The sequence below is a fragment of the Pteropus medius genome, unplaced genomic scaffold, assembly GCF_902729225.1.
Source record: "Pteropus medius unplaced genomic scaffold, Ma_sr-lr_union100, whole genome shotgun sequence".
Classification (NCBI taxonomy): Eukaryota; Metazoa; Chordata; class Mammalia; order Chiroptera; family Pteropodidae; genus Pteropus; species Pteropus medius.
In genome coordinates, this window is record NW_024354503.1 from 13,009,254 (window position 1) to 13,031,500 (window position 22,247).

The following is a 22,247-nucleotide window of genomic DNA, read 5'->3' on the forward strand; positions in this document are numbered from 1 at the left end:
CCTAACAGAAGCAGGGGAAGCCCAGCAGTACATTACTAACTGTTGAATGAGAATGAGCTATCTACTGACCTGTTGTTAAAGTTTCCTCACTAGAGATCAGTTCCTCAGCCCAGCGGTAGTTCACTAATAGTGAAAGAAAAACTTGGGTTTACTGATTTAGGCTGCATGGTCAAAGTCAAGGGCACTCTTCTTTGTGAGATGTGCTCCCCTGGATCACAAGATTGAGAGAAGGGTCTTTTTAGCCCTCATCTGTCACTATAACAGCAGGAATTACTTTCTTGTTTAATATCTGTCAGTTTAAATTACCCAGAGCCTGGCTTTCACTAAAGTACATCAGAGAATGGCAGAGGCCACTGCTGGCTCTGCTACTTTCCAGTACAGGGAATTTGGACGAGTTATTTTACTTTGAATCTAAATTTCCTGATATTATTAAAATGGGGATAATAAGAGAAATATCTGTTCTCTTACTTTTCACGACAGCTGTATAATAAAATAAGAAATATTTTTGGAAGTCCCATGCAAGTATTATCAGTGTTTGAAGATGCCTGGAAGAGAGCCTGCACTTACTTAACAGGCCTCAGCGTAAACAGTTGTGAAATGAACTGTGTGTGAACTGCACTCATTCATTTTCTCATTTATTCAACATATTTATTCAACGACAGCTCAACCACACTGTCTATCCTGTGTGAGGCACTAGGGATAAAAAGAGAATGAATGGCATCGTGAAAAGACATGGGAGAATCTTAAACGTGTATTACTCAGTGAAAGAAGCCGGTCTGAGAAGGCTACATACTGTATATCAACTATATGACATTCTAGAAAAGGCATAACTATAGAGATGGTTAAAAGATCAGTGGTTCCCAGAGGCTGGGGGGTGGGGGAGGGGAAGAATAAATAGGCAGAGCACAGAGGATTTTTAGGGCAGTGAAACTACTTTGCATGATACTAGAATGGTGGATACATGTCATTACACATTTGTCCAAGCCCATAGAATGTATAACACCAGGAGTGAATTCTAATGTAAACTATGGACTTCGGGTGATAACAACGTGTCCTTGTAGGTTCATCAGTTGTAACCAATGAACTGCTCTGGTGCGGGATGTCGATAGTGGGGGAGGCTGTGCATGAATGAGGGCAGGGGGTATTTGAAACTTTCTGTACTTTCTGCTCAATATTTCTGTGAGCCTATAACTGTGCTAAAAAACAGTCTGTTAAAAAAATAGGGAAAAAGAGTAAAAGAATGGATTGTATGTGTCTTATAGGTCCCTCTGGCTTACTGGAAGAGAGAAGAATGCGAACAGATCTTTAAATAACAATAAATGGGAAGTATAGTCATGTATGTACCCAGTGTGAGCAAGCTCCTTCTTTTTTTTTATTTTTCTAGTATTTTCTCTTCATTTGCGACAGGTGCATGTAAAGGGTCAGAATTCTTTCTTATTCAGACAGGACCCTCTTATCCTTTATATATGGCAGAGTAAATGGTCACTCGGTGGTGTGCAAATGCGACCACCTGTGGAACCCTGGGACAGGGGCACAGGGTACTGTCCAGTCGGCATCCACATTGGCAGCATGAAGCATCCCTATAACCAGAGGGAAGGAGCAGAGGAGTTGGTGTCAGCTGGTGAACTCAGCCAGACCACTTTGGCGTGGCTGTTTTGCATCCCTCTGCCGTTTAATTTGATGACTTCCCACAGGGAGCAGGGTGCGGTAAGGCAGAGCTTAAGTCAGCAGTTTGACACTTTGGGCCTTAACCTTGTGAGGCTTCATTAAGAATATTAAGTCTTGCGTCTACTGATGCAATTGCCCTGTGCTGTGTTAATGAGAGATAAATGACTGCGTCTAAATTCAGCTTTATTCATCTTGAGACTTAATTTTATGAGAGAAGAAAAAGTGACAATGGTTGGTTTCACAAGATGCCAAAAGAGCAAGGTAAAAAGAATGAATTTTAATGTAATCAAATGAATTTCGAAGCAATTTTTTAAACATAAAATCTCTTAGCTAAAATACCAGGCTTTTGGAGAGGGTTTTGCCATCCACCACATGTCCTGTCCTGGAGTACATGCAGCCAATGAGCAAAACCAACTGTGAGGGACCTTGAGATGAAAACGTATATGCCAAAGGAGTTTTAGACTAATGTCTATCTTTTTTACAGGGCTCATTGCAAACTTTTTCAAAGTGCATTTAACTGAAGAAATTATGAATAGTTACAGAGTAATACAGAAAATCATTAGCTGCAAAGAACACACATTCAGTGATACTCATTATTCCTTCATGCTAGAACTTTTTCATTGAGTGAAAACCTCTGAGTCGATTGTCTCCAATGATGTATTGAAATTACAAAGAATCCATAACTGTACATCATGAGTTTAAACAATATGGGTTTGAACTGCATGAGTCTACTTATATGTGGGTTGTTTACAGTAAATACATCTAGTACTATAAATATATTTTTTCTTCCTTAAGATTTTCTTAATAATATTTTCTTTTCTCTAGCTTACTCTATTGTAAGAATACAGTATATTATATATGTATACACATAACATACAAATATGTATTAATCAACTGTTTATGTTATTGGTAAAGATTTTGGTTAATAGTAAGCTATTAGTAGTTACATTTAGGGGGAGTCAAAAGTTATATATGAATTTTCAACTGCTGGAACATGGGACTGCTAACTTTCATATTTTTCAAGGGTTACCTGTAATTACATAAGAAAGATAAAAATGTGGCCCCACAGTGTAGACCCTATAGAGATACCATAGGAAAATTCAAGCTAGGCCTTCAGCTCCTCAGGCATAAAACACTTTGTTCTACCTCAAGGCCCTCACACATGCTGTTCCCTTCCCTCTTCCCTAAAAGATTGCATAGTCTTCAAAGCAATTTATTATCTTTCAGTTCTGGACTTAAATGTCAGCTCTTCAGAGAGGCCTTCCCCATGGATACCCTACAAAGGAGATTTCTTCACACTCCATTGTGATTCTTTAGCATTATAACCCAGATCACCCAATAAAATTTATCACATTATATAATTATACATTTATATATTTATTTACTTGTTTGTTTTATCTCCCACAATGGATTATAGGACCCACTAGGCAGGAGCTAGCCACAACTTTTATACTCCTCAAGATATACCCAGTGTCTCTAAGAGTATTTGATATATAATAGCCGGTCACTAGATAAATGAAAGTAAAAATAATAAACTAACTCTGGTCATTACCATCTCAGTGCAAGAGAACTCATTTGTGAGGTAGCTAATGTAGATCCAAGTGCTATCTCACCCTCTGGGTTTGAAAACTTAGGCAAGGAACACCTTTTCTCAACACTGTCAGATTTATTTCAAGCCTATTTTCTTAAAAGTACATGGTATTTACTCAGCTAGAAATGGGGTGAATAGTGGGAGCAGCCCACACATATTTCAGGCACTGTGAGCTTATTTCAGGCAGAGGCTGGGTCTTATTCATAAATACATCCCCGGTACTGAGCACAATGCCTGGCACAGAACAGCAGAGCAAGCTAAGTTTGCTGAATTTAGCTAAAATGAGATACTAGAAATGTTTTCTGCCTTCTTCCTGGAAGAATGAAATTGAAGCAATTCGTGGTAGGACTCTTGATTGTCTGTCCACCAAGCTTTGTGAGAATAGGGTTAATCTTCCTGGAGGATCATAAAAGATTGCACAATTGGAGAAAATAGAATCAAAACTTACTCCCTGAATATAGATTAAAGAGAACCTCTTACTACTGTGCTGCAGAAATAAATTTTCTCTGTATCTGTCCAGCTATGACCAGGTAATAATACATAAAAATGTTTTATTCTGTTTCTCTAAAATCCTAACATGTGTATGTGTGTACACATATATACATGTAACTCAAATACAGATATGTTCCCAGAATTCTAGGAGAGAAACAGACATACTGCTGCCCTATCCTTAGCATACATTATTGAAAAAATAATAATAACAATTCAATTAGATTAACTTTGCCCATTTCCAAGAAGGAATTTGTAATTTTTCTCAGTAATATTCTATGCTTTTCAGGAATTAATTCTTTATGTAGCTTAGAGAGCTGAAACTATGACAGGGAGACAGATAAAGGATTGAGGCCACTCAGCATGGTCAGGGTAATGACAGGGTCTGTATGCCATTCTTTACCTGGGAGCATTTCTTTTTTGAATGCTTCAGTAGCTGATCTTCAGCCTTTACTTCCAGACTGGGCCTATATGTGTGCATGTATGTATGTATGTATGTATGTATGTATGTATGTATGCATGCATTTAACCTTTCTGTTCATTTATGTAATTCATTAATAATAAAATAACTCTAGCTAGGACTCATTTATTGAGGTCACTAAAAGCAGACACTTGGATGTCAAGCAGACTTGGACTCAAGTCTCAGCTCTAGAGCTTTCTGGTTAGTTTACTAACCAGAGTCTGCTTACTGACTCATCTGTGTGTATCAGTTTCATCTGTAAAATGGAGTAATGATAGTAGCTACTTGTATGTAGGGTTGCATTGAGGGATTAAGTGAGAATTTGCCCGTGAAATGCAGTGCCGTCTTATATACATAGGGGAAAAATAGCTCTTTTGTTCTTTGCTTATGAGTCAGTCAATATGCCAGATTATGCTTGTTCACAAATACTATTATTTAAACTTTACATAAACTTCAAGGAAGGTACTGTAATCCCTATTTAACAGATAAAAAAATTGAGGTGTAGACAGGTTGATGAACAGATTACAAAGCTAGAAAGTGGCAGGAGCCCAGTCATGAATTTGGAACGTCTGGATCAAAGCCCAGTGCTCTTTTTACAATACTGTAAGATATTTTCTCTGTTGATAAAAAAAAATTAATGCATGGAGACATAGTTTTATAATTTTATCATTTTATTCTGGAGCTACTTTTGATCACCTTAAATCTACACTTAGGGCCTTTTTCTGCAACTTTGTCAATTTCTGAACATATTTTAACTTCCATTTGGTATTTTAGTTCACAAGCCTGGAAAGATGACATAGTGTTTTTACGAGGGTCTGGAACTTTAAAAATAATACTATTCATTAGTCTCAGGGTATGGTCTCCTTTTTAAAATGCATCGTTATATTGTTGACTTGTGTCCCCCTTATAATAGCCCTAAGATCTTTTTTTCTATCATATGGACCATCTCTTGCCCATAGCCCACTTTATTCCATACAAGTTCTAACTGTTGTGGATGTAAATATCCAGTTGCAAACATCAGAAAACCTGATTCTAGTTAGTCTGAGCCAAAAAGGGACTTTATTGACTATCAAGACAGGATATTCTAAGGATACCAAGAGATTCAGTCACACAAAAAATACAGAACTTGGCCCTTGTTTTTTCTGTTGACTTTTCTCTCAGTCAGAGTCTGTCTTAGTAGTGGCAAGAGAGTGCAAGCATCTTCAGGATCATATCCTAGTCTCTCCATAAGTCCAGCAGAAGAAAAAACATTCTCTTAAATACATATCTGACAAAAGTCCCAGATTTGAATCTCACTGGATCCATGTTGATCATGTGTTCATTTTGAACCAATCACAGCTCAGGGATTTAGTGCTACCATTGACAAACACTTGCCCATCCTCAAATCTCCACTTGAAACTAATGGACTATGAATAGAAGTATAGATTTCCAAGGAATATTGGGAGATCCTTTAACAAAAGGGCGAATGAATTGTAGTTGTCAATTATTGTAATGACACTTCACTTTTCCTTTCAAAACTCTAATCTCTTTGATCATGGGCATTTGCCCACTTTTCTCAAAACATACTATATTCTGCTCCCATCCATATAAATGCTGACTTCCCCTCCTGAATGTCTCTCATCTTGCTTCTCCTCTAACCCTGGTTCTCTTTATCACTTTACTCTTTTTTGTTATTCAAGGCTACCTCTGGTCAATTGGCAAAAAAGGCCTGTTGACCAAAAGAAAATTGGTATATGGACAAAAGTAATATAGATCAACAGTTTTTTTTGAAAAAAAAAAATTGTTACAGGTATTTATTTGGGATCTTGTCCAAGTTTTTAAAAATGTATTTGTGTAATAGTTGTATTTTGAAGTGATCTTGCTGTGACTAAAATATGAACTTTGACATTGAGTGAGGACAATCACCAGAGTGGTAAATCCTGCCAAAAGTGCATGATGATGCAACAGAATATGGTCTCAGATTCCCCTTCTCCTGGCTTTTGTCTCCCATGGTTTCCCTTTCTCTAGGGATTGGGTAAAAGGAAAGGTGTGTGTGTGTGTGTGTGTGTGTGTGTGTGCATATGACACCTCTTGGTTCCTATTTCTTTTTTTCCAGCTTATCTCTGAATGTTTTTTAGGTTAAGTAGAGTCAAGAAAGGTTCCAGAATCCCCAAATCCAGCCATTCCTTATCCAAGACGAGTCATTTACTGATTCCACCGACTTGATAAGCAATTTCTAAATTTTTATCAGCATCCTAACCTCTCCAACCATATCCTACTTCACATACACAGTAAAACATGGTGGTTAATAAGATGGGATTTAACGATGGAGAGACCTGGGTCAGTCAGTACCAGCTGTGTTATTTATAATTAACCATGTGACCTTGGACAAGTTACTTAATCTCTTTAACTCTTTGCTTCCTCATTTGTGAAATGGGACTACTGGCACCTACCTCACTGGAATATTAAGATGAAGTGAGCTAATAGCTCCTGACACATGGTGGGCTCTTAGTAAATCTTAACATTATTATTATGTAATTCTTTCCTATGTTTTAGTTCAAAACTAGAATCTTTATAAAAACCCCACACTGTAATGACCATTTTACTGATGTCAGCCTTTGAGTAATGTAAGGGCAGGATCTTTAGTGGAGTAAGAGGTTTTGAACAAAAGAGGTGTCAGTTATTCATTAGTTGAGTCCATCAACAATTATTTATTGCGCAGGTACACTGTACTGGGAATATTATCAGTTAACAAGTTTATAGCAAGGGACCGTTTTGTTCTGTGGACCATGCAAAAGAGACACAAAAGTGGATTCTTGTACTGAAGGAGCTTTTACTATTGTGGGAAAGACATGACCCAACTCATCAAGGAATAATGCAAGAGCAAAGACTGCTCATCACCAGGGGTTGATATGTATACTGCATGCTCTCAGAGGGTTCTAGAAAGAACTGAGCCGTGCCCGGCACACAATAGGCACTCTCAGTACACTGGTTGAAGAAATGAGTAATGAGCGAATCAGTGGGATGAGTGACACTTGTTGACCAGGGCTCTTGGCTTTAGTCCAGCCTGCTCCCAGAACTTTCCCTCTGCTAAGCACAAGTAGATGGAATCCTGTGGGGTCAAAGATCACTGATAATATTGGGCACACCCAAGGGCATGTTAATTTATAAGGGAATAGATAGAACTAACAACCCACTCCAATCCTCCTTACAGTCCAATCTGTGACCTCATGCAGGCGTGATCTCTCCAGGACTCACCTCCTTTTTGACACACCCACTTCATCCTTCCACAGAGACACAATGTAACTGGTGCTTCTGCAGCTGTCAGTAAAATTTACCAGTCCTCTCAGCTTGAACCTCAAGCTCTTGGGATTGTCCAAGAGATCCCTTGTAGAGAATGCAGGGTGGAACAACCTAATATCCATTGAAATAGCTGCTACTGTGGGCAGAATGCGTGGGTTTAAATAAGTTTCATTAAATACATAAAAGTTAGAGCTTGTAACTATGATGTAGTTATTCTCTAGTACTGGGTAAGAAACATTTCTGGAAAATCTCTCTATAAGCATCATCATTATTTCATAATAAATGTCCTTTTATCACATACGCAGGCTCTCTCTCATTCTAAATATATTTATTTTGTTTTGTTTTGTTTTTTATTTCAATGAATGTTTGTCCTAATTTATTGATTTTCTATGGTTAGGAACTCTAGGCCTCATGGAATAGAGATCTGCTTTATATTTCTGAAGTCAATGAGATGAGATCTGATGTTAAAGATTTGAAGGAAAGAATGTGTGGAAAGAAGATATGGAAATAAAACCTAGTGACTTCACATTTTTTGAAGTTTTTAAGCATCTCGATCATAAAAAAAATTACATACAAAAATTTACTCTTTTGGTATACAGTTCTATATGTTTTAACACATTTTAAAAAATGTTTATAACCATCACTACAAACAGGATACAGAATAGTTTTGTCATCTGAAAAAACTGCATTGTGCTTCCTCTTGTAGCCAAACCCTCTCTTACCCAACACCTGGAAGCCACCGATTTTCTCTCCATTCCTATAATGTCGCATAGATGGAATCACATAGTATGTTACCTTTTGAAACTGACTTCTTTCACTTAGTGTAGTGCCTTTGAGATTTACATATGTTTTGCACCTATTCATTTCATTGCTAAGTGGTATATTGTTATATGGATGCACCACTGTGAGTTTATTCATTCACCCATTGATAGACTTTCGCATTCTTTCCAGTTTGGGTCAATTATGAATTATGCCGCTAACAATTTTTATGCACAGGTTTTTGTAAGAACCTAAATTTTCATTTTTCTAAGATAATCTCCAGAAGATAGTAAGTAAGTCATGTGGTAAGTGTATGTTTGACTTTATATGAAGTTATCGAACTTTTTTCCAGATTTGTATAATTTTGCATTCCCATCAAAAACATATGGCTGTTCCAGTTGCTCTTTTTATTCTTGTTACCACATAACATTGTCACGTGTGTATATTTTGACCATCCTAATAGGTATTTCTGGTATCTTACATTTAATTTGTATTTCCCTATTGAATGATGATGTTTATCATCTTTTAATTTGTTTATTTGCCATTGGTATATCTTCTTTGGTGGAATGTTCAGATCTTATGCCTAATTTTTTAAATTGTGTCGTTTTCTTATTTTTGTGTTCTGAAAATTCTTTACAAATCCTGGATACGAGTCGTTTATTTCCTCCTCTTCTCTTTTCTGGAAGAGATTGTATAGAATTGATATTATTTCTTTCTTAAATGTTTTATTGAATTCATTAATGGAGAATTAATTAATTAATTAATTGGAGAATTTTAACTATGAATTCAATAGCCTTAGCAGATATAGGACTGTTCAGGTTATCTACTTCTTGACTGAATTTTGTTAGTTTGTATCTTTCAATATTTGGTCCTTTTCATCTAAATTGCTAATTTATACACAGAGAGTTGCCCATAGTATTCCTTTATTATCTTTTCATGTCTGTGGAGTTTGTAGTGACATCTCATCTTTCATACCTGATATTAATAATATATATCTTCTCTCTCTTTCTCTTGGCAAATTTAGCAAGAAATTTACCAATCTTATTGATATCTACTAGAACCAATTCTGGTTTCATTGATTTTCTCTGTTGTTTTCTTTTTTTAATTTTATTAATTTTAAATATTTATTATTTTATTCCTTCTTACTTTGAGTTTAGCTGGGTATTCTTTTTCTAGTTTCTTAAGGTAGAAGCTTAGATTATTGATTTGAGACTTTTATTCTTTTCTAAAAAGAACATTTCAAGGATAAATTTCTTTCTAGGCATTGTTTTAGCTGCATGCCACAAATTTTGATATGTTGTATGTTCATTTCATTTAGTTAAAAATATTTTCTAATATTCTAAATTTTCTAAAAATATTTTCTAAAGACTCCCTTTCTGGCCAAGGAATTTCTTAAAGTGTGTTACTTAATTCCCAAATATTTAGATGTTTTCCAGAATTCTGTTTTAATTGATCAGATTGATTCTATTAGGATTAGAGAACATACTTCATATGATTTCATTCTTTTAAATACAACGTTTGTTTTATGACCCAGACTAAGTATTTTAGTGAATGTTCCAAGTGTACTTGAAAATAGAGTGTATTCTGTTGTCAGTTGGGTGGAATATTCTATAAAGTTTCATTAGGTCAAATTGGTTGATAGAGTTGTTTAGGTCTTCTACATTCTTGCTGATTTTTTTTTTTTTTTTTTTGGTCTACTTGTGCTATTGATTGCTAAGAGAGGACTATTGTTGTCTCAAACTGTAATTGTCTATTTGTCTCTTTTTCCTTTCATGGTCAGCTTTTGTTTTATGTATTTTAAAGCTCTGTTATTAGGTATATACACATATCGTGTATGTACCTTCTTGATGAGTTGACTTATCATTATGTAACATCCCTCTTTATCTCTGATAATTTTCTTGTTTTGAAGTCTGTTTGTCTGATATTCTTATAGCCACTCATTTTTTTGATTAGCGTTTGCATGGTATTTCTTTTCCAATCTTTTAAGTTTATCTACATCATTATTTTTGAAGTGAGATTCTGTAATAGCATATAGTTGGCTCTTGGGGTTTTTTTTTTTAAATCCAGTCCAACAATCTCCAGTTTTTAATTGATGTGTTTAGACCATTTGTATTTAGAGCAAGTACCGATATGGTTGGATTTAGGTGTGCCATTGTATCAGTAGTTTTTGGTTTGTTCTCTTTTTCATGTCTGTTAGGACTTTTAGATTATTTGAATATTTCTTGCCATTGCATTTAATTTATTGGCTTTTTGCTATATCTCTTTGTATAACTTTTATAGTTCTTCCTTTAGGAGTTGTTACATTATATGCACATAAATTTTCTCAATCTGCTTAGAGTTCATAGTTTATCATTTTGAGTGAAGTATAGAAACCAAACGACTGTATAAATCCCTTTACCTTCACCCATTATGTCATAACATTAATCTGACTATATCGAAACTCCATAAGATATGTTATAATTTTTGCTTTCGACATCATACAAAAGTATAGATGTTATATAGATTTGCCTGGCATCCTTTCACTTGGGCCATGCTAATCTTCTCTCTATTTTAGTATATATGCTGCCAAAGTGAGCACTGGATATATTTTTGAAGTGCTCTTTCAGTAAATATTTATCTAAAACTTGCATCAAGTTTGTGAAACTATGATTATTAGACGTATAGTTTATGATCGAGGAAATGTTTTTCTCTGAACAAAGCTAGAATTGATTGTAATCTAGTATGCTTTGACACTAAAGGGTGAAAATGAAATATTTTTATCTTGAACTAAAGCAGAATGTGGAATTAAAAACTAGAAATATTTTATGATGAAAGCTGGCTTTTTTTGCAACATGAAAGTTTATAATATCAACACTATCAGTTATCTGTAGGGATGTCCAAATGAAAGATATTATCTACAAATTAAAGGGAACTGTTCCATTTTCCAACAAGCAGGAGATATTTGGTGAAGATGAAATGCAAGCCGACTCTGCTAGGTTTGAGATTAAGGAGCATAGAGGTCATGCCATATGTTGTTTAGATCATAGCCAAGAAAGTGATCATATGTGTAAGACATCTTTCATTAAAAAAACAACAACAACAACGATAACAATAACAACAACAACAACAAACCTTAAAGACATTTTATAAGTATAATTTTATTTATTTCTGCCACAGTACTATTGCAAATATCGTCCACACTCCAGAGCAGGGAAGCGATAAATCTGCGCAGCATGCAATGAAGGTACCAGTCTCCTGCTGTAACCTTGTCCTTCCCAGAGGATGTAGTCATTGGCTCAGAATGTACAGCCATGAAGGTGACTGTTTCTCTCAGGACTGTGGTGATGTAAGCCTGAAACCAAGGAGGAGGAGAGAAATTAAACTTCACCTTGATTAAGCTATAGTGTACTGTGAGGGTTGCAAATTGGGTTTGGTGACTGTTTCTTCAGTAAGAAGGAGATATTTACACTTGGAGTATATGGGCAAACAGCTGCCATTAAGGGTGGCCAGGATACCTTGCCATCTTCTCTGCCTATCAGATGCCTGACCATTCAGGAAGGTTTAACTGAAGTGCCTTCTGCTCTGTGAAGACTTTTCCTCTACCCATTTCAATTGTGGTGAATAATCTCTCTACATGCTGACTTATGTAGCCCTTTCGTCTGCCTAATTCATGTGGCAGCCTTAGTTTTCTTTTCATGAGACTATTACCCTGAAATGAATTTTAATCTCCATTAAGACGAGGGCATTGTCTTTGTTTCCCCAAAGTGACTTACCTCGTGTGCACTAGTTTGAGAGAGGCAGTTAGTAGAGTAGTTGAGAGCACAGGCTCAGTCTTCCTGGGTACAAATCCTGACTTCACACCATTTCCTAGCTGGATGACAAGGCAAGTTACTCAAATACTTTATACCTCATTTTCTCCACTAGTAAAATTGGGATAATAACACTAATTATAAAGATTAAACAAGTTAAGATATGTAGAGTACTTAGCATTTTTTTTGCCTGGTACATAATAAATACTATTATTTATTTTTATTATTAAATTATTATTTTTTATAAAGTTATGAAATAAATTGTACATTTGTAAGTAAAGCAAGACAGCATAAGTAGGATTAGCTAAAGAAAACAGAATATGACCAGATTCCAGATGCAAAAGATCTACTGCCTATTTTTAAAAGTAATGAGGGGCGGGAATATAAATTAGTACAACCACTTTGGAAAACCATGTAGCAGCATTTACTTAAGAAGAACATCCTCACCCTCTTCAATTTAGCAATTCTATTCATAAGTATATACTCAACAGAAAATCGTCCATGTTTTTACCAAAAGATGTTTGATAGAAAGTTGCTGGCAGCAGCATCCATAGCAGTCAAATGTCTATCAACAAAAGAATGACAAGAATACATGGTGGCAATAAAAATAGCTGAGTTCAACTACACCAGAATAAATGAATCTCACAAATGTAATGTAAGGTTCCAGGCAAAAGTAACCTGTGCTGTTACAAATCAGGCTAATGGTTACCTTGGTCAGGAAGAGAGGGGAGGGGAGGAGAAATAACGAGGAAAGACCAGGAGGAGCTTCTGGGGTGTAGCTAACGTTATTTATTTTATTTTATTTTATTTTATTTTATTTTATTTTATTTTATTTTATTTTATTTTATTTTAATTTTATTTTATTTTATTTTATTTTATCTGGTGTTTATTTTGCGTGGGTAGGTTAAGATTGTGAAAATTCATTGAACTGTACACTTATGATATGTGTTTTTTCCCATATGTGTATCATACTTCATTAAAAAAGCAAAACAAAGATAAAAACAAAAAACAAGAACAGAAAAGAAAGAAAAGAATAGACTAGAAAGCATATGAAAAGAAAAAGAAAGGAAGGAAAGAACAAGCCCAGAAAGAAGGTTAAAGACAGGGACTCTTGGCTCCAGCTGCACCTGACTTGGCTGGCTCACCCCTCTAACTTACAAGCCACCACTGCCAGTCTGGTCTTCCCCCCAACTCCCGCCCAGCCCCGCCCCACTCTATTTGTCCAGCAGAGGATGGCAAAGGCCTGTTTTGGGGGTCCTTTCCTTCCCTCTCCCACTCCCTCACTGAACATTGCTTAGGCAGTAAGGGGCTTTCCAACTGGGTAACGCCGATAGTAAACCTGGAGCAGGTAAGGCTTCATTATTGAAACTGAAGATTTAAAGGCATCTCCTCTTTTCTACTACCTCTACCTCCACCTCTACCTCCACCTCTACCTCCACCTCTACCTCTCGCTCTTCCACTTCCTCTTCCTCTTCTCTCAGGCTCCTTCTCCCTCTCCTCTTTCGTTCCCCAAGACATCCTCTGGTCCTTGGTGGCGGTGTGGGACCAGCTGGGTCCGCGCCTCGCGCCCCGTGGGGTGGCTTGGCTGGGGCAGGGCCAGGGCTGAGGCCCCGCTGGCTCGCGGGTGCCCCTCCCGCCCTGCCCGGGTTGACCCCGCCCCGCAGCCGCCAGCTATTTTGGGCGAGTTGGCTGCGACGGCAGGATCGCTGACAGGCGCGGATCCTGTGACACCTCCCTGCAGCCCAGCACTTGTTGCTCCCAGGACCTGCTACCATCCCTGAAGGCACCTTTCCCCTTTGCCCCCTGTCCCTTCCTGGCTTCTCTCCTTTTCATGTGATCACCCGGGACACTGATCTCTCAGACATCGCTGTCCCCGGCTTCAGAAATAGATTAGGGAGGAGAAAAAAAGAAAAACGAAAAAAGACGCCGCTCTGAAAAGAGGCCCCCTGGGCAGGAGCAGGAACGCAGAGCGCTGGCCCCGGCGCCGCAGAGGTGGCGCCTCCCCGGCCCGGGACGGTGGCCCCGGGCACCGACGGCATGACGGACGCAGCGACAGCTAACGGGGACGACAGGGACCCTGAGATCGAACTCTTCGTGAAGGTAGGTCGGTGTCTCGGCTCCCGCCGCACCTGCCTCTCCTCCAGCAAGGCTCCCGGCGGCGTTGGCTCACGTGCCTGGGCGCGGGCCGCGCCGGGACGCTGGACTGTCCCCAGGGAGGGCAGCCCAGCCCTTGCCGTCCCCTGGGTGGCCTTCTGCAAGGCAGAGCCTGGCTTCAGGGCTCTCGGGCGAAATGGAGTCAGGTGCAATCTCGCAAGTGGCTGTCTTCTTGGAGAGTTCGCGGTTTGTCAAAGCTGCCGCAGGACAGGCGGTCACCGCTGCGGGTCCAGAGCCCTGCCCTGAGCGATGTTGGCTTTTCCTAAAGGGCATCTCCAGGTGTAGGGAGATGGCAGGAACCTGGCTGGACCTGTAAACCTTTCCTCTAAAACGAGGGTGAGGAGGAGGATAAAAGGAAGCATTACTGATAGAATTACCTTAAGAAAAAAAGGGAAAAAATCACGTCTTAAAATTTCCCCTTTCTCTCTTAGAGCTAATGAAAGAAAGCAAAAGGAAACAAAGATGCTTTCTTGCTTTCTGACCTGAAAAGCAGAAAACAAACACTCCATTTGCCAACATTGCTGTTATTGTCGTAATCATGATGCTGCAGGGTAATATCAGGAAATGCTGAGGGGCTGGCAATTCGGACAACGTCCCGGTCAACCTGAGCAGACTGGGATGAAGGCACAGAGTGAAAAAAATTAAATTAAGTCGCCTTGCTCCCGGGACAGACACGATCTAACGTCAAAGCCGCTTGCTTCCTTTGCAACCTGTAGGAGGAAGGATGGAGGCCGAGGCAGTGCTTTCCCGGTCGGCTGGTGTAATAAGAAAGAAACATTTGATCAGTCCTCTGTGCCGTCACCGCAGAAGCTTGGAAACCTGAGGCGGCAGGCGAGCTGCCTCCAGGGCGGCGCAGAAAGAGTCTCCAGGACTTGGGGGAGGGGCCGTTGGCAGGCTGCCTGAGAGCGGAGACCTTTCACAAAGGGGAAAAAAAACCTTAGAATGCAAAGTTTCCCTAGAAATATGCAGATCACTAAGAAGAGAAGAGTCCTTGGTGCCTACCCAAGGGCCTCCTGATGGAATTTAAAAGGCACATGTATTCCCTGGAATAGGGGAAGTGATCTGTCCCAGTTGGCTCAGCCTACCAGAAAAGTTTGTTAAATTTCTTTGGCTGGGTTTTATGTTCTTTAAAAAAAAATTATCCGTAGAATTAAAGTGTCATTTAATGACACTTACTTTCCTTAGCCTGTTTCTTTCCCCTCAAATATGGTTTCTGTCACCCTCATTTGGTTTCTGCGACCCCATCTGGGCAGGATTTCCAAGCCTTCTGGGTGACCCAGGTAATGAAAGGGGTCACGTCCCTTCGGAGGCCGGGCAGTGTGGGCAGCACAGCGATGTCCTGCACCTCAGGGTCCAGGCCTGCGGTGTAGGGAGTGAATAGAGAGGACTTTAACAAAGTAATGAGTCTTGCTGCTCTCCTTGAAGAAAGCTATTCTAGGACTTTCTCAGATTCCCTGGGAGGAGGTAGTTTCATAGTGTCAAGTTCCTGAAAGATATTTGAAACACAAATTGACTCTTTAGAGCCAAAGGAGCCCTTTGCCCCACTACTAGGCATGGAGACCAATTCTACCTGCACCTTTGGAATTTCATGTTGGCAGCTTTGGAGATTTTCTCCATTTATATAAAAAGCTCATTGCACAGCTCCCAGTGCCCCCAAAGAATTCTAAAATGCCTGTGTTTTCATTTGTTTTTTCCCTAAAGGAAAGCAATCCAAGAGAACCAGGCAAGCCTTAATGGTTAGCTCAAAAACCAGACCGATGCAGAGAACAAAAAATCAGATAGGAAAGCTCTTTTGATTTTTTTCCCCCTTTTTGAGCCCCTAGTTAGTAGTTATCACTTACAGAGACAAGTAAAGGCTGAAAATAATTGTGAAATAAGACAATGGCCAATTTTTGAATGGTTTCATCTTCGGGAGGCAATGTCCTGATATACAGAATTAAGCATTTCTGAGTCTGACATTTCTCTTAGCCCTGTGATTTCCATTGGAAGAAAGGCCTTCTTGTTGAAGGTGTCAGGTACCTGAGTGCTTTCTGCAGGGTAAGGTACCCACCAACCCACTGTCTAGGATGACTCCCAGGCAGGCTGGCTCCACCCAGTAAGAGCTGTGATATTGATCATCTTCAACATTCCCATGAAGTGACCCTTCAACCCGGACCGTCCGCTGGGTGTGTCATACAAAATCTCTGTCACTCAGGGAGTTTCAAGGACATATGACTTTGTGTCACATCAATTAATAATCATTATTTGTTGCTACTGCTAGTAATAATAATAATAATAGGCAGCATTTTTGGACTTATGAAGCACATTCAAATACTTTTATCTTATTGGATCTCCAGTCCTTATTCATGAGCCTTGGTTCACTCATGTGAAAAATGAAGAAAACAAATAACTGTGACTCACAGGAACCTTGCGAGACTTGCTGCTGTCAGAGCACTCAGTGGGCATCAGTTTGTTCTTCTTGTAACAACCCAGGGAAATAAGAATGATGGTTTGTCCTGTTTTATGGTTGAACAACACAGGTCCTCAGAAGAGGGTATGTGAAATGCCCAGATGTCAATGATAAATAACATTCAGACCCAGTGCTCAAATCTAGCAGTTTAGACTCTAAATTCCTTACTCTTTTTCAAACACCCATATGTAAGGGCTTGTATCTTCTTTTGCCAAATTAGGCTCTCCAGTGCTACCCAAGATGACGAGTATCGATAACTTACTAACCCATTCTAAGGTGGTCGTGGACTGCTGTCAAGAAGCCTGGCCATCCCTGCTTTGCACTCCAAGTCTTTCCCTTCCAGGGAACATTCTTATGGTGACTTTTAAGAGATCCCTTCTCCGATGTTTTTAGTTTATACATCTACAAGAAGAAAGATTTGAGTAGATACACTCTGATTCTAATGTTCCATAATATCCGTGGTTGGGCCAGAGGTTTGGAGACAAAGAACCTGAGTTCAAGTGTTGTCTCTCCCTCTAGTTAGTTGAGTCATTCTGAACAACTTACTTAACTTCTATGAGTCTCAACAGACCCTTCTTAAAACAAGATGGTGTTTTTAAAATAAGGCGACCATATAATTTTTGTCCAAACCAAGACACTTCTGAAATTGAAAGGGGGTGCTACCAATAATTAGGCTGGGGCAACAGGTGTACCCTGGAATTGTTCACGGCCAGTTAGGATGTGTGGCCGCCCTGATTATGAAAATACTGTCACCACAGTCTTGCTGTGAGGGTTCCACAGAGGCAATAGGTGAAAGTGTTTCCTAAATGGAAAATTGCTATAAACACCTTGATGTGAAATAATGATACGAATTCTGTGGCAGATAGAACTTTTCTTAATCTGCAGGTCCCCGATTTGCCTTAGGGGACAAAAAGCTGGCTCCTTCCTCACTCCCAGGGCTATTTTGAGAATAAACGAGATCAGATGTAGCTTAGACTTTGATCATAAAGGGAGGATAACAGGTTAGAGAATTAATAATTGAAAGAAAAAAAGAGCGAGGAAGTAAAAGCAAAACAGAAAGTGATTCGGAAAGACAGGAAGTGCTGAGTAGTTAGATCAAGACATCCCTCCCATCTCTATTGACTCGTCCACCTCCTATACCACCCCTAGACCCCAAATGTAGAAAACCACCAAAGTGATGATGGTGAGGCAATTTGCTGCAAATGTCTCTTGGGGCCACAGGTGTGGGTTTCAACAGAAACCAGCGGTTTTCTACCTTGGCTACATAGTCAAATCATTTGGGGAGATTTTAAAACTCCCGATGCCAGCCTGCTCTCCAGGCCAATTACATCAAAGTTTCTGTGGGTAGGACTCAGAAACAACATTTTTACCCCACCCCAAGTGACTCCAGCGTGCAGCTCTAGTGGAGAGCCACTGAGTCATAATCAGAGGCGAGTCTGATGTCAGGCAGCTTCTGCCACAGCTGAAATAGGTGACCTAGCTAGGGCGGGTTAATGTCTAGAACTTCTAACGGCCTTGGGGCATCGTGATCAGGAGCGTTGTTGATAGAGAGCTTTCACCCAAACAGTGTTGGTTAACGGATGCTGACGGCCTATAATGCCCTATCCACAGGACTCTAGAACGATCAGGGCATGGGGTCCGTCTAGTCAAATAATCATTAGTTCAGCATGGGGGAAACTGAACAGAGTCCTGCTGATTGTCTGGTGGAAATGACTAGTTGTTTCACTTACTGAATGATCTGAAATGCTCTGACAGTGGTGCAGGGTCAAGTCAAGTCATGGTGACCCATGCTGTGGTCATCTGACTTCTAGAACAGACAGGATCAAATCTCAGATCCCTGCTGCCCACTGGCTGACTGGTCACCTGGGGCAGCTTGCCCGAGCATAAGCTCATTAGGTTTTGACATTTGCTTCATCATATTAAGCAATTGTTTTTCTTTCCCACCACCTTCGGATTTTGATCTGCAGTCAGTAATCCAATACACAGATTCATCCTTCCTGTTATGTCAATGAATGTGTCTTTTCCTGGTAATGCATCCATGAGAGTGCTAGTGTCAGAGGTCGAATAGTGCACATTTCAGGTGCCGTTTGGCAGGTAGTGGGAGTGAGGACTGAGGATGTGCAGACATTGAAGTCCACTGTCACTGATGCCAGCTCCTACTTCTCTGCTGACTTGTGTTGTTTCTCTGGGTGTTTCTTGACTCTCTCCACCCAGGGCAAAGAGTATATCGATGTAGACAGTCAGGTCAAAAGCTTTTCGTTCTTGTTTCTTTCTGAGTTGCCAGATGCTGGGCCCATGTTAGTGGGCGCAGGAGGTGCAGTAGAAGAGTGCAGCTTTGGGTGCTAGGCTGTGAGTTACCTGCTTTGTGGTCTGGAACAGGCTGCTTGGCCTCTCTGAGCCACCGTTTTCTTACCGGTGCAGTGCTGATAATGTGAGCATTGAAAGAGCTGTGTATGAATCTGGGGTGTAAGTAGAACCTCTTCTGTAGGCCAAGTATAGCTCAAATGGTGAGAAGCCTTGAGTTTTTCTCCCTTAACGTGTCCAAGAAGTCAGAGACTCAGTCCTGTCTGCCCCTGCCTCGTTGCTGGAGCCAGGACACAGACCGCTGAAAAGCTAGAGTACAGTGAAACCTTCACTGGAACTGATTGCCTCTAATGAGGTTGCTGCTCAGAGAGCTGGAGACCCCAGAAACCACTGTCCAAAGCAATGTGGTTGCCCTGACCACAGGGTAAGTGCAGATCCCTGACCAATTGTTGAGTTCTCAAGCTCAAGAGAAGTTAATCAAAGGGAGCTTCCACATAGCTCTGGGGCCTGGGCCAGAATGCATCAAACCACTGGGGGTGCTGCACTGGCCTCTCCTCTTTTACCTGTAAGGGGACATTATTTCGTGGGCTTCATTCCCTGTCTTGTCAATGGGCCCTGGGCATGGCCTCCCCAGGTTCACCTGAAAAATGCTTATAACTTTGACCCTTAGTTCCAAAAGGACCCCTAGGCTCTCTGTGCAGATTTTCCCACTCTCTCTCCAGCAGCTCGCCAGCCCATCATAGCCATAGTTGCTCTCATAGAAAATATATACACACACATGTTCATGTGCATTATCTATCTGGGCTATGCAAAAAATATAACAGTGTCTCAATGTCTGCTATCTTTTAAAACTACTACCCAGGAGACATCCTCAGTTGTCTTTATCATCAAGCCTGGAGGACTAGAAATAGTGAAGAAACAAAGTGGTTAAGCATAGGTTTCCTGAAGATGTGAGTCAGTAGTGAAAGGATTCTCCCTACCCGGGGGCGTCTGAGAAGTGCCCATGCTGGTGTTCTGAAGGGTCGGCTCCAATGACCGGGGGTATTTCTTTGCCAGTCTTCTGAGTGAGAATCTAGTTTGGAAACTCATAGATTCAGTTGAGGAGTATCTTCATTCTGAAACGTGAAATTCCTTAAAGATAATGAAATGTTATCAGAACTGAAATGAATCTTTTCCGAGAAAAAGACATGGAGTCGTTAACCTCTAGAAACCCTCTAGCTCTGCGAGCATGGGGAAAGTCTTTGAATTCTATTGATTGTAGCACACATGGTGAACAATGGCCAGGCCATTGGTGTGTCACAGCCTTTGGGGTGTGAAAAAGTCACTGCCAAGCTTCTTCACATGGACTTGCCCAGGTCCCCGTCCCCAGAGATTCAGATTCAGGAGGTCGGAGTCAGGCTCAGGCATCTGTATCCTTAAAAAACTACCCCTGGGTGGGTGATTCCAGGATTCCTCAAAGACTGAAAACCACTGGACCGGACCATGGGTAGATAGGGCTGAACTACCCAGTGGGGACCCAAAAGGCAAGAGGAAGTTCAGTCCCCACTATAAGCTTGCATTTCATAGGGTGGAGGAGGCTGAGGCAAATATGCTATTAAGCATGAATTACCCCAGACTGACCACCAATAAACTAGAAAAGGGAGGGAAGGAATGCTTTTGACCTTTCTTTTGACCTTGCTTTTCTTTGTTTGTAACTTTTTTATGTTATAAGAGTGACAAGTAATTTTAAAAGTTAGGCATGAAGGAAATATTAGGAAGATAAAGAATTTAGGGAGTTAAGGGATCGAAAATAAACAATCAGTCAACCAACTAACAGACACACATGTGGAGCCATGTACTCTGAGCCAGCCTCTGTGAAAGCTGAAAGGGGGAGGGGATATCAAAGAAGATGGGGCTCCAGTAGTCCATTGCTTGCAGCTGTGAGCAAAAATGTGAGAAAGCATCAGTGTCACATGAGTGGTAGGAGATGAAATGAAGGGTGCATATCAAGACACCAGTGTGGCTTGAATGAGGTCTCCAGGCCTAGTCTAGAGGGAGGTGGGACCCAAGTTGTGCTTTGAAAAATGATTAGGATGCACAGAGTGGCTAGGAGTGGGTAACTATGTCAGATCCAGCAACAGTGTGGAGGTGAAGATGTTCAGGACCCAGTGGGTATACGAGGTTGGCTGAAGAGATTGGTATATGGAGGGGTGCAATTGGAAATAACACAGAAAAAAAGAAACAGTGGGAAGAGTTTTGAATGGCGGATAAGTGGTTTTTGCCCCTTGTAATTAATGGGGAGCGACCAGAAGTTTCCACATGGGGTGGGAGCTTGATTTGGTCCCTGTTTAGAAAGGTTCATATTCTGTGTTGCATGATATGGTGGGAAGATTAATGAACTCAAGATCTGGCTTTGTCACACATTGGTTGTGTGACTTATTTTAAAGCTAAGTTTCCTCTTCAGTAAATGGGATCAACAATCATAAAATTGTAGAATTTCTGCTTTGAGAAAACCTCTCCGAAATTATCTAGTTAACCCCTTCTTTTCAGAAAAATTGACAATCTTAACATTTTGGGATACAAGCTATATGGATTTAAGTCTTGAAGAGAAATGAGATAAAATGCGAGCTGCTGCTGTTTTTGCCATTGCTCCTATGACTGGTTTCACTGTGAGCATGTTAGAATAAGGAGAGCCTTGAGGCAGAGGCTGATAAGGATGATTCTTCAGTTTTCCTGTCTGGAGGCGATAATAGGCCCAAACTAGGGCTGAAAAGAAGACTGATGTGAATACAAAATCGAGCATGGGCCTTCGAAGATATGTGTGCAAATATATTTCCTGGTAAATTTGCCTCTAGAGAGACTGGTTTCCATATTTGGAATGGTGATACCATTGATGGGTTTGACCGGGATGGTCAAAGATGTAAATGGACTGAGTACAGATAAACTAATTGAGCTTGAGCTTTCAGGTTCCTTTTAACCCTGAAAGTCTCTGGCTTTATGATGGAAATAGAGCTGTGAGGAAGGGAGTTTTCATTAATGAGGATAATATGATTTTAGAAGTCTTCTGTTTGAGGTGATAGCAGAACAGGAAAGGGCAGATATCCATTAGAGTGCTGGAAAATCAGAACTAAGAGTGAGAGGAAGGTCAGGGATAAGAATGTGGGTTTGAACTTAGAGCAAAATAAGTTGAAGTAATAAGTTCCCTGGAGGAGGGAGCATGGAGAAGGAGTAAAGAAATAAGGATTGTGTTTTAGAAAATGCCCATTTGAGAGGGAGGAATGATGCACAAGCGGAGTTAGTCAAGGCGATGAAGCGATCTAAGAG

General features: G+C 40.2%; 2 protein-coding genes and 1 pseudogene across 4 annotated transcripts in view; 1 reads left to right on the forward strand and 2 right to left on the reverse strand.

Annotated features, from left to right (window-relative positions):
• Positions 1-22,247, forward strand: part of CLIC5 (chloride intracellular channel 5) — a 153,490-nt gene that overhangs the window by 45,676 nt on the left and 85,567 nt on the right. Inside the window, exon 1 of one of the 2 annotated variants that reach the window (XM_039854079.1) lies at positions 13,759-14,137. The exons of the other annotated variant lie outside the window; for it this stretch is intronic. Coding sequence (XP_039710013.1) covers positions 14,075-14,137 — 63 coding nt within the window. The 5' untranslated portion in view covers positions 13,759-14,074. Of the gene's footprint in view, positions 1-13,758; positions 14,138-22,247 lie in introns of those variants that run through there. 2 annotated transcript variants of the gene reach the window in all.
• Positions 10,729-10,827, reverse strand: LOC120596472 (uncharacterized; annotated as a pseudogene).
• LOC120595950 (fibrosin-1-like protein) lies at positions 11,434-13,835 on the reverse strand. Of its 2 annotated transcripts, XM_039854081.1 has the most exons (4): positions 13,483-13,835; positions 12,549-12,602; positions 12,002-12,099; positions 11,434-11,580 (listed from the first exon to the last, which is right to left on the reverse strand). In XM_039854081.1, the coding sequence occupies exons 1-4, from the start codon at positions 13,810-13,812 to the stop codon at positions 11,559-11,561; spliced, it is 504 nt and encodes a 167-aa protein (XP_039710015.1). In that variant the 5' UTR covers positions 13,813-13,835; the 3' UTR covers positions 11,434-11,558. The 2 variants fall into 2 exon arrangements, with proteins under 2 accessions (XP_039710015.1, XP_039710016.1); XM_039854082.1 differs by lacking the exon at positions 12,549-12,602 and having other exon boundaries at positions 11,435-11,580.